This window comes from Lipotes vexillifer, unplaced genomic scaffold, assembly GCF_000442215.2.
Source record: "Lipotes vexillifer unplaced genomic scaffold, Lipotes_vexillifer_v1.1 scaffold418, whole genome shotgun sequence".
Classification (NCBI taxonomy): domain Eukaryota; kingdom Metazoa; phylum Chordata; class Mammalia; order Artiodactyla; family Lipotidae; genus Lipotes; species Lipotes vexillifer.
The window spans coordinates 6,793,102-6,805,692 of record NW_006798629.1 but is presented as its reverse complement, the minus strand read 5'-3'; the positions used below and the strand labels follow the sequence as shown (position 1 = coordinate 6,805,692).

At 41.1% G+C, this 12,591-nt stretch overlaps 2 protein-coding genes across 2 annotated transcripts in view; one reads left to right on the top strand and one right to left on the bottom strand.

The window, feature by feature from the left end:
* The window catches only part of CAPN7 (calpain 7), a 37,522-nt gene extending 28,952 nt beyond the window's left edge, over positions 1-8,570 (top strand). The window contains exons 17-21 of the mRNA XM_007470641.1: positions 3,181-3,326; positions 4,098-4,160; positions 4,748-4,878; positions 7,169-7,261; positions 7,355-8,570. Coding sequence (XP_007470703.1) covers positions 3,181-3,326; positions 4,098-4,160; positions 4,748-4,878; positions 7,169-7,261; positions 7,355-7,499 — 578 coding nt within the window. The 3' untranslated portion in view covers positions 7,500-8,570. The remainder of the gene's footprint in view (positions 1-3,180; positions 3,327-4,097; positions 4,161-4,747; positions 4,879-7,168; positions 7,262-7,354) is intronic.
* A 2,080-nt stretch (positions 8,571-10,650) lies between these two features.
* SH3BP5 (SH3 domain binding protein 5) overlaps positions 10,651-12,591 on the bottom strand; it is an 86,825-nt gene continuing 84,884 nt past the window's right edge. The window contains exons 8-9 of the mRNA XM_007470640.1: positions 11,264-11,524; positions 10,651-10,862 (exon numbers count right to left, since the gene is read on the bottom strand). Coding sequence (XP_007470702.1) covers positions 10,651-10,862; positions 11,264-11,524 — 473 coding nt within the window. The remainder of the gene's footprint in view (positions 10,863-11,263; positions 11,525-12,591) is intronic.

Sequence of the window (12,591 nt, the reverse complement as noted above, 5' to 3'; positions counted from 1 at the left end):
TTCCCTAAGGCATTAACATACTGGGTTGAGACCATTTTGCTTTCACATTAAAAAAAAATTTTTATCATTTCATGATAGGAGCTGTTTAAAAAATGAAAAAAATGTTCTAGTTTGGGAGACAAACAATAAGAAAAAAAAGACCTGATAGTGACACATATTTGTAAAGAAATGCATAGGGTCACATTGGTTACTTTGGTTGGGTGGCCGTGGAAAGCCTCTTTAAGAAGGGATAGGGCTTCCCTGGTGGCGCAGTGGTTGAGAGTCCGCCTGCCGATGCAGGGGACACGGGTTCGTGCCCCGGTCCAGGAGGATCCCACATGCCGCGGAGCAGCTGGGCCCGTGAGCCATGGCCGCTGAGCCTGCGAGTCCGGAGCTTGTGCTCCGCCACGGGAGAGACCACAACAGTGAGAGGCCTGCGTACCCCCCCAAAAAAAAAAGGATTAGAGGAACTCCAAATCACGAACAGGAGTCAGTCATGCAAAGAAGTAGAGGAAAAAGCATTAGAAGTAGAGGTAAAAGCATTATAAGCAGAGGGAACAGCAAGTGCAAGGACCCTAAAATGAGGGAAAGATAGGTGTTTTCTGGTAACAGAAGAAAGGCCAGGAGGCCTGGGCAGTGTGGTATCACAGAAATGGTCAGAAGTATGCAGGCTTAGATCACAGGAGGTCTATCAGCCCAGGAAAGGGTTTGGATTTTGCTCTAAGTGCGATGGGAAATCTTTGGAGGGTCTTACTCAGGAAAATGGCATTATCTGATTTTTTGTTTTTAAGAAAATTCTTTGTAGAATATATTGGAGGGGACAAAAAATGGAAGCAGAGAACCCAATTAGGTGATTTTATTTATGTGAGAAGTGACGGTGGTTTGAACTGAGGGTGCTAAAGTGGAGATGGAGAGTGGACAGATTTGGGCTTGGTTAGGGTTGTCAGGACTTGGGTTAATGTGTGGTCAAAGAGGAGTCAAGGATGATTCCTGTGTTTTGGGCTTGAGCCATAGAAGGGTGTAACATTGACTGAGATGTAAATGTTGGTGGGAGCAGGGGAGGGAGCAGAATTGTTGTGGAGTAAAATCAAAAGTTAATTTTTGGTTTTGTTAAATTTGAGATCCCTGTTAGCTCTCCAAGTGACGGTGCCAAGTAGGCGGTTGGGGTTTTGAGCAGAATTCTGGGACAAGGGTAGGGCCGCAGGTACAGACGAGGAGTCGGGATAAGGAAGGCATTTGAAGGTAGGACTGTATATAAATCACCTACGGAGAGAGTTGTAGGTTCAGAGACAAACACCCAGCACCTGGCCCTTGGACTCTGGCATCTTACGGTTGAGCAGAGGGCAAGTTACCAGAGAAGAATTTGAACAGAGTACCTGACGAGGCAGAGTAAGGTTTCACATAACCCAAGGGAAGAAAATACTCCATGCAGGAAAGAGGGGACATCTCCACCCATTGCCATTTCTGAGGTCCAGTGAGATTAGGCTAGAGAAGAGACTGTTGGACCTAGTGCCCTGGCAGCATCTTTGGCCTTGACAAGCACAGAGTTGGCAAGAGGTGGGCTGGAAGACCAGGTGGAGTGGATTGAGGAGGGCCTGAGGTAAGGAAGCAATCACTGACGGTTCTTTCAAGAAGGCTGTGCAGAGAAATGGCACTGATGGGAGAGATAGGATCAAAAGTGGTTTTGTCCAGTTTCGTTTTGCTTGATCATAGGAAAACATGGCCTTCTTCCCCATTATGCTGCAGTGAGGGTATCCCAAGGTTTTCTGGCATGTGCATGGCACACGGTAGGTCCAATGATAAATGTCAAGTTAAACTAGCTAAATTTTCCATTTTTCATGTTGGTCATTATATAACCAAAAAAGCACAAATTTTGTGAGTATATTCCTAGCATTAACATGTTAACATGGCTTTTGAATTTCAAACACCTTGTTACTCTTTGTACTTGGATTTTTTTAAAAATAGTGCTTCCTCTCTTACACATAGTGACTTTGCCATTTCAGGATACTTTCTGGTTTCTAGTTTTATTTTCATCACAATACTCTGAGGTAAATCAGACTGTTCTCCATCTGACAGGAGAGTAAACTGAGACATAGGTCACACCTTTCAGGACCACAGACGTGCCCATTCTTTTCCCCTTCACACTAGATCGCACCACCTCTAAGCTTGAGAGACTTATTACCTGTTTGAGATGCTAAAATTTTTTCTACAGATTACATTATAAATATTCAGTGTTCCTAAATGACCTCAGTGATATAGCATTGATTTTAAATGACTTAATTGACATGCATGAAATGATTTTATTGTATCAGCCTTAATTCATGAGACTGTGAAAGGATATGATAGGCAGCATTGTGTGTGATAGCAAAATATTGGAAATAATCCAAATCTTCACATTGTCTGAATAACTAGATGGGGGAGTATAGATAAAATATGTCCTATTCATATGATGGCATACAATACTGTACACATTGATTTAAAAGGAATAAACTGTATCTATGTAGATCAACATGGATCTCAAAAACTTGAGTGAAAAATGAAAGATAAGACATATACTGTCTGTTTTTTTAGATACATGCTCGTGTGTGTGTGTGTGTGTGAGAGAGAGAGAGAGAGAGAGAAAGTCTGAAAGGATGCCCATCAAATCCATCGGAGTGGAATGGAATATTAAGGGTGGTGGTTAAATGGAACTTTGTTTTATAAAGAAGCTAGTATGACAAAAAATATGTTAATTTAATTCTGAGTGGTGGGAAATAGATATGTTTATATATATATATATATAAACATATATATGTTTACTTTTATATATATGTTTATATATAAACATATATATATGTTTACTTCTTTGTATCTTTTTAAAAAATTTCCTTAAAAGAAAAAAAGTTAATCTTGATTTTAAAATCCTCTACCAGGAGAGAAAAATAAAACATAGGGCAAATAGCAGGGATTATCATATACCTCATTGGATGTATTCCAAAAGATCTCTTTTTACTTATTAGAAACTATTTCATTTTAAAGTTTTAAACTGCTTAATTGTAAAGTTTTAAATTGAAATTTAATTCTTTAGTACATTATATTTTAAAGATGAATTAATTAAGGGGATGTCCATCCATTTAATTATTTTTCCTACATCAACCATAAAACTTAAAAACTAAAGAAAATAAAGTCCTGTCTTCTGTAAACCTACTTGTTTATTTGCAGCTGACCCACCTCCGTACATTGATGGGATTCGAATTAACAGCCCTCATTATTTGACTAAGATAAAGCTAACCACACCTGGGACCCATACCTTTACATTAGTGGTTTCTCAGTATGAAAAACAGAACACAATCCATTACACAGTCCGGGTAAGTAAACCAACATGACAGAACAATAATAGAAAGTACATAACGTCTTTGCTTTGTAAGTGGGATTATCTACAAAAAAGGTTTATTTATAAAGATTGATCTATATATTGTTGAGTGTGTGTTTATCTGTATAACAATTCAGTATTAAATTATGATGATGCTTCATGCAGAAAATAATGCTTTTGAATGGTAAAATTTTTATTTTGAATAACATTTTGACTGAACATTTTAGTTTTTAGAGTAGTAGTTTAGTCCTGAGGTAATTTAGTATGTTGGACTAATAAATTCACAGAGCAATAAAAGCTCCTTTAGTCTACATAATACTTTTATTGAATTAAAAAAGAAGACCTTGAACTTAGTGAAAGGAAATCGATTGCCTATAAACATGGCTCTCAGGTAGCTGGGAAGGTCATCGTAATTTTGTTCTGCATAGATTTGTTTGTCGTAGATCAGTCAAGCTCAATTTGAATAGATTTTTAGTGACAAAAGGGACTTTGGGAGCTGCTTCCACCCCTTCATTCTTCACATGTAGAAGCCAAGGCCTAGGGAGATTGTGGTATGTCCTGAGTCATACAGTTAGCAGCAGACAGAGCCTTAGCTGCCCAACCCGCAGTTGTTTATTCCTGCCCTGATGCCAGGCTGCCTACAGAATCAGGACTATTATATATGCCAACTAACTTCTTAGTCTTCCAAAACATTCTTTCATCACTTTAGTGTTTTTATAAGCATAAATTTTATCACTATAATAATTTTTTTTTTTTTTAACTCTAGGTATACTCAGCATGCAGCTTTACTTTTTCAAAGATTCCTTCACCATACACCATATCAAAGCAGGTAAGAGAATTTTTTCTCTGGGTCATAATCTCATCGAAATCTTAGAATTCCCTTTCCTTTTTCTCCTTTTCTCATTTTTTTTTTTCATGTTTAACAATTTCTTACAAAGTAAAAACATTCTGGGACTTGACAGGACTACAAGGGAAATGTAAGTAGTCTCCAGTCTGGGTTGGAATACAAGCTCTTCAGTGAGCACCGTTAAGTGATTCTGTGGGAAAAAAATTAATTCAGAGAAAGAAGACTAATGCAAACCTTGGTCAGTAGGGAAGGCCGTAAGCAGAATTTGAGATTGACTCTGCAGGGCGGGCTGGACGTGTGGAAGAGGATTTTAGGGAGAATTCTTGGCAGGGCAGACTTGAAGGCTGAGAGTTGGAGACAGGGCTGAGAGTAGCAAAGTAGCCGGGCTGACTTGGAGAGGGATGCTGGCTGCTGGTGGCAATAAAGCCTGGAGAGAGAGGATGCAGCCACGGTGGAGAGTTGCTTTTTTTTTTTCTTTTTTCTTTTTTTTAAGGCACAAAGGAATTTTGTCTTTAAAATGGAATTATAGAATGTGAAGTTTTGTTAATACAAAAGCTTTGTCTTATTAGATTAATGGAAAGTGGAGTGGTCAGAGTGCCGGAGGATGTGGAAATTTCCAAGAGACTCACAAAAATAACCCCATTTACCAATTCCATATAGAGAAAACTGGGCCACTACTGATCGAGCTAAGAGGACCAAGGTTTGTGATAAATAACTTTCTTAAATTAATAATGTTATATTAAAAATGAGTTTAGTGGAACAGAATAAGGTTTTGAAATATATATACGTGTGGACACTTAATTTATGATTAAAGAGGAGTGAGGAAAGGGCACCATTCAATAATGGTGCTGGCATAATTAATATCCACATACCAAAAAGGTGATTAGACCCCTGTCTCACATCCAATGTAAAAATCAATTCCAGGTGGATTACTAATACAGGAGATAAGAACCTCAGGATAAGGAAAGACTTAAGACACAACACATAAAAAGATTTGTAAATATCCTACATTAGTAAGAAAAAAGTGTGCAGTTTTTTTTTTTTTTTTTTGGCTACATCAGGTCTTAGTTGCGGCACACGGGATCTTCGTTGAGGCATGTGGGATCTTTCATTGCGGCGCGTGGGCTTCTCTGTAGTTGCGGTGTGCAGGTTTTCTCTTCTCTAGTTGTGGCTCGCAGGCTCCAGGGCGCGTGGGCTCTGTGGTTTGCAGCACGCAGGCTCTCTAGTTGAGGCACACACGCTCAGTAGTTGTGGCATGTGGCCTTAGTTGCCCCGCGGCGTGTGGGATCTTAGTTCCCTGACCAGGTGATCAAACCCGTGTCCCCTGCATTGTTAGGCAGATTCTTTACCATTGGACCACCAGGGAAGTCCCAAGTCTGCAGTTTTTAAAAAATAAAAACAAACAAAAACTTGAATAGGCATGTCATAAGAGAAATAATCCAAATGGCCAATAAATTGTGTAAGAGCCAAAAATTAGAAAAGCCAGTGTTCATCAGTGGCATTTAAGATTATAAAACAGTCCTACAGTAATAGAGTCTACCATAACAATGAAAATAAATTACAGCTCCCCACAGCATGGGTAAGTCTTGGGAGCAAGGCTGAGCGACAGAAGCCACATAACAGGATATGTGACTGTTTACCTGTTCTTGACTTCCACTTGTATGAAGTCAAGAACAGGTAAAACTAAACTATTGTTGAAGGATGCACACTTACGTAGTCAGACTATAGACAAAGCAGGAAAGTGATCACCAGGCAAGTTAGCTCTGGGGGACAGAGGCGGTGATCAGAAGGGAGCACACGGGGACTGCTGCAGTGCCAAGAGGGTTTTGTTGACTGAGGTGGTGGTAACCCAGGTGTTTGTTCACTTTATGAATTATTTGTTAAGCTGTATATTTGTTTTATGTGCACTGTGTTATATTTCACAATTTTAAAAGGTTTAAAAGATACAGAGAATACAAATAAAAATAGTACTAGCTTCTAAATAAAACTAGGCTTAACTTTGCCTTCCTGTAATTACAGACTATTTCGAAAGAAACTAATAATCCTTTAGATAAGACTAAGCTATTTTTCCACGTCATTTTAAAAGCCTTTACCAGTTTGATAAGTAAAATAAGGTACCTAATTGCCCTTTTGTATTTCATTACCATGTAGCTTGAATATGGAAAAATGTTTATTGACGATGTGTATTTTTTCCTTTATTCATATATTTATTCATGTCTTTTGACCATTTTTCTGTTGGACTTGTCACATTTTTCTTAATTGTAAGCGTGAATAAGGGTACGTATGTAAAGGTATTAACTCCTTCACATATTTGCAGGTATTTTTCCCAGATTAATTTTTTTTCTCACATAGAAAAAAATTTTTCTTTATAATCAGATCTGTTTCTTTTGGTTTATTTTGCTGTGGGTAGGCACTCTCACCCTAATATCAAATAAATTTTTACCGTATTTTCTTCTAGTTCTTTTATGGTTTTATTTTTTACATTTTTTAAGTCCATATGGAATGTATTTTATATTTGGTGTGAAATACAGTTTAACAATTTTTTTTCTAAGCTTTTGTCACCTTATCACCACCTACATAAGTAATCCTTTCCCTACTGATTTGGAATGCCATGTGTACCATACGCTAATTATTTCTGTAAATTTAGATCTTATTTCAGGGTCCTCTCCTGTTCTTTTTCTGCCTAATACACTGTTATATCATTTAAATTGAACATTATTCTCTCAGAGCCTGTGGTAAAAATAGTCTCTTCTAAAGTAAGTTTAATAAAATGTTAATCTTTACGGCATCAGTTTAAAAACATAAATGGTGTTTTCTGTAATTAAGAGTAAAAATAGTATGCATGTGTCTGAGTGCTGTTTCCTCCTACTGAAGCTTTAGAAGCATGTACTTGATTTAATAGTCCATCTGCACTTTAGGTATATAGTTATTTTGGGTATGTGTTTGAGACGACTTAATAGCAGCAATAATTTGTTCTTTTTTACTGCTAGGCAATATAGTGTTGGATTTGAAGTTGTAACAGTTTCTGTGGTGGGAGACCCTGGTCCCCATGGCTTTCAGAGGAAATCTAGTGGTGACTACAGGTAATGTTGGCATTTTGATTGCTATCTAATTTACACTTTACTTTCTGTGGCATCATCACCTGAAAACCTTGTTCTCATTTTCCCTGAATATAGGTGTGGGTTTTGCTACCTGGAACTAGAAAATATACCTGCTGGGATCTACAATATCATTCCCAGTACTTTTTTGCCTAAACAAGAAGGACCGTTTTTCTTGGACTTTAATAGTATTATCCCCATCAAGACAACACAACTGCAGTGACAGAGAAACCTCAGCAATAGCTGGATCTTATACTCAGCAAACACCATCTCTCCAAGTAAGGGCACAGATCTCCAGGACACTGAACACAGTCATCAGAACAGAATTAAATCTCTAAAAGCATTCCTGTGGAATCTGGTGCTGCAGCCAGGGTGTGTGGTGAGAATTGTATGTAGTCAGAATTACCCTATATCACTTAGAAGTACCATTTACGTGGTTTTGTGTATATATGGAGTGGGCTTGCATTTAGGGGCCACATTGTACAAAAAAGTGTAGATGCTTAAAGATTAGGCTCAGTCAAGCACTGAGATAGATGCCCTTGCTAAGAGGGAACCGAGACCAGACGAGGAAAATGAGGGGTGTAGACTCACTCACTGAGTGGAACAGTAGGCTGGGATAATATTCTGAAGTATTTATGTTATGTTGTCTTCTTGGCAGAGCATGTTGTTAAGGTAGACTTGCTTGTGTCGTGAGTCTGCTGTACATCCTGGGCACCTAATTATCAAATGAATCATGTTACCATGAGATTTTAATTCTGCATTATTTATGGCTTTAAATGCTTACTGTTGCCCATAGGTTATGAAAGGATAAAGTTTTAATACTAATTAACTTAGCATGAAGATGCTCATGCTTAAGAATGAAGGTTGTTGAAGTTAGATACCTGTCTCCCATTGACTCATGTAAAGAGAACTGAGGTATATTCATCAGTGTAGTTTTTATCAGGTTGACGAAAGCAGTAGTCTGAGACATTGAAGACATTACAATTTAGTTTGTATAGTCTTTTTTAAATTGCTCTGTAGTTCAGTGTTCTTATGGTAATATCACTCTAAAGAAAATACAATTGAGGATTTAATATATGGTAATTGGGTTGCGTTTGGAAAAATTGCCAGGATACTGTTATGTATCAATTCCCAGTTGTTTACATAAAAATTCATCAGAGTAGAATGATGCTCAAGACTTTAAAGATCTAAAAATTAACACAGTGGGATTTTTCATCATCTCTAATTATTAAAACTTCTTTTGTATTTCTATTATCTTTAATTGAAATAAAATGTTTGTTTATACTTATGGAAACTGCATAGTTTAACCTAAAGAAATTATTAGAGGACTTCATGTGGTATGTTCCCTCTAAAACAGAGCTCATTACTTGCATGAAAATTGACACTTTTACAAAAAAAGTCTGTTCTTTTACATTCAGGATAGTGGTAGATTGTACTAGTGATTGATTGATAGTGAGATTTCACTTTGATAAGTAGTGCTTTCACTTTTAGCATATTTTACGTGGATTACTTTTCTACTACTTTTTAAAGAAAAATCTAAAGCATAAGAAGTATATTTATTATAAACATGATTTGAACCTTTTGTGTTAAAAAGATCTTATACGGGATGCAAACTAAGACCTAATCCCTGCCCTCAAAATCCAATGGAGACCTATGTAAACAATTCACTATATTGTAATGTTGAATTCTGTAACAGAGCTCTAAATACAACTCACGATGTACAAGTAAAGATTAATTTTGGTTGGACCAATATAGAAAGAGAATAGAAACAACCGGGGAGCTTTTCGAAGTCCAGTGCCCAAGTATACCTGAATCACTAATCAACCTCTGGGGCTGAGACCTAGGAGATGCCCAGGTGCCACAGACAGGAGAACCAGGCCTCCAGCATAAGTACCTCATCTTTATTTATTTTCCTGCCACTGCGTCTCCGTACTGCTCAGCTTTAGTAGCAGCAGAAGTGGAATTCTAATCCAAACCTGGTAATCAGGGCTTAAATTGTTAGGATCCAGGACCTTAACTGAAAATAAGAACAGATGACCACTGCATTCCATGCTCTTCCTTATGGCAAGAGGATTGTCTGGAAGATCTAGGCAACATCAGGATTTCTTATTTGAAGTCACAGAAAGACATTTTCTTAAGCCATTTTTATTACACTCAAGGTATTAAGACAAGTACAAAATAACCTTGTAATTAGGATACTGTATCAGTCATTAAAAAAGGAGAAAACAGTACAGTATGAAGGGATTTACACAAATGACAAATATATAAGCTTGACAGACTTAATGGGCAACTTGAATGGGGTTGCTTTTTTTTCTTTTAGAAACACTAAGTTTTCTTAACAAAAAAGGACAAATAAAATACAATGCTCTAAATATGTGTAACCATGAAAACAAGAAAAGCAGTAATAGAACACTTACATGTAGCATAACAGACACCATTGCTTCTATTTAACAGCCTTTGCCAACATGTGCCTCCTCCCTTTCCTAGCTGTAAGGAACAATTTCCTCTAAGAAATACTAGTGCAGCATAACCCTTAAATAATTTTTTTATTTTTAAAGTTACAGCCTACAGAGAAATTAACACCTTGTCAATCTAGAACAACACTGGCAACCATTCCCCATGCACTTCTCTTAGAATAAGTCCCCTGGGCCGGTAGGATGAGGTTTACGCTATAGAACCTTTTCTTCCACAGTCATGAACCCCCTTCTGTGACAGGCCCCTGCTGCCCTCGTCCCGCCCCCATCCCCACACCAGCATTCACCTTTCCCACCCCCAAAAGTGCAGCTCTTGGTGACCTTTTACAGAAGATGATTTTAATGGGTGTCCCAGCAAATTCACTTTTTTAAAAGCCCCCTCTGAAAACCAGAGATGATGAAAACGAATTGTATCCTTGGATTTTTTTTGTTTTAAGCCTTCAAAAAGGTCAAAAAGGTGTCGTTCTGAATATTTGAGTTTTGTTTTGTGTACCTGTTTTCCTTTAGATCCCCTGGGATATAAAGGAGAGAACAAGGCCATTTCCCCAATCGAGCCAGCCGCCGAGCCCGCTGGGGCTCAGCTCCCCGGCCCCTTTACCGGCTTGGGGATTTTTCCCGGGAACCGGTTACTGCTTCCACAGCACTGACAGGGGACATTCCACAAAGGCCGTGGGCCTGGTAACAGCCCACCTGCAACAACTCTGTGCTGAAAAACACCAGCCTGAGAGCTCTTACCCAGAAGAAACATCTTCAGCTCTCAAGTTCACTGAAACGTCATTAGTGCAGTTTAGAGGCAATGCTTGGGATTTGGCATATATTAAATGATTATTGGCACAATTGTTCTCCATACAGTTTCATGTCTAAATATTGATATGCGCTTGGGCCAGACCCGCGGCTCGATCAGCCGATCTGCACCACGTTTATGTCCTCGATGACCCTGTCCCTGCCCTTCGAGCCCTGCAGGGACAGCTGCCGCATCCTGTCCTCCAAGGCCTGGCCCTCGGGGGACGTGCTGCTCGGGCTCTCGCCACTGTCACCGCTGCTGCTGCCGAGACCCCGATGGTTGCTGGCTCTGTCACTTGCTTTATTCTCTGCCCCTTCCGCCCTGTCTCCTGTAGAAACGTAAAGATCACGGGGTGAGTACCGACAATTCCAAGGGTCCCCTGGGCCCCAGCCCGTCAGCCGGCTCAACCTCCAGACTCCCAGTGTGGCCCCACTGTCCGCATCACACAAGTGCTTCCATCACAGGACTGCCTACTGCTTTCGTTGTGCGGGAAACCGTGTATGTCCCTCATCTTTGCAGATGAAATCTGTCACACTCATGTAACAGCTGGGAAACAGAAACCTCTCTAGCAGGTGCTTGTCAAGAGGACTGTTGTGATGGCAGATACAGAAGCAAGCAGGTTGGGAGTGGAGCTGGGCCCCATCTCAGGCCACCACACCACAGCATGTGCACCGAGGCCCTGAGCGCGGCCTCCGGGGCGGGCTCCCCCGAGCAGGGGGCTCAACTCACCTCGCTCCACCTCGCACTCAGGGGAGGAGGCCCCGCTGCACTCACTGCGGGGGCCCAGCACTGGGAACATCATCCCGAATTCTGACAGGGACATGGGGCTGGGCAGGTCCAGGCTGCCGGGCCTCACGGCTGCGGGGAACTGCTCGGGCATCTCCGACGGGCTCGTGGGACCCGAGCTGAAGCTGGACACGGACTGGGTCTCCGAATCATCTTCAGACACAAAGGTGCTGCAGTTGTCATCTTCGAAGGCCTCGGAGGCCACTAGGAGGAAAGAGAACAGCCATCACCCTGACAGGTCTGACAGACAGCCACCCAGTTCCTTACACGTCTCCAGACGCATCCACTGCAGGCAGGAGCTAGACAGGGCTTGGCAGCTGCAGGGTCCAGCCACCTGATCCCAGGATCCCTTCACCTTGCAGGGAAGCCGCTGGACCCTATGGATACTCAGTGTCCTTACCATCACTTTCCAGCCCTGCCCTAGAGGTCAGCGTCACCACACACTGCCTGAAGGTAGAAGGTGAATTCAGCCACAGATCGGGGGTTTTATCCACCCCAGTCCCCCAAACAGGTCCCCCCGTGCACAGGAAGAGGGCTGGCCTGCGTAACGCACCCTGAACCAAGCCAGCCAGGCTTCAGGGCTGCCTCCTTCCACGGGATAGGCAGCAGCAGCTGCTGGACGAGACGGCCCTGTGTGGAGTGTCTGCTGGGACCATCTCCTGAGTAACCTGTGATCTCATAAAAGACGTGCTCGGAGCCCAGCTAGATCACCACTGGCCACAGAAGAACAGTTCCCTTAACAGTGCTCTGTAGCTTGTGCCTCGTTTGTTTTGTGGACCATTATAACCAAGGCCCAGAGACACGTCATTCTCACGGTTTGAAAGCTGCCTGAGCTTTGAACTATTTCCCCCTCAGTCCACACATGATCCCACTCCCCTTTCCTCCTCCCTCTGCTTTAAAAACAGCCTATAGCATCCCATAGATGATCATCCATGAGAAGTACTGTAATGCTGAGCACAGAAAATGGGCTCAGCTCTGAGTTCAAATCCCATCTCCACTACTTGCTGTGTAGCCTTGGGCAAGGTACTTAACCTCTCTGAGCTTCATGTTCCTTTCCACACAGGGTTTATGAGATGATGTATACTAAAGTACTCACATCACGGTTGCTCAAATTAGTTTTCCTTTTCTTTTACCTGGGGCCTGGCACTTGAATGTTTATTGGCTGAATTAAGGAACACCCAAGGGAGGAGTGTGGGGAAGGGCCAACAGCCATCATTCCACAGAAAAGGCAAAGAAGGATGTGCGCAGAGACAGTGCTGGGGGGGGGGGGG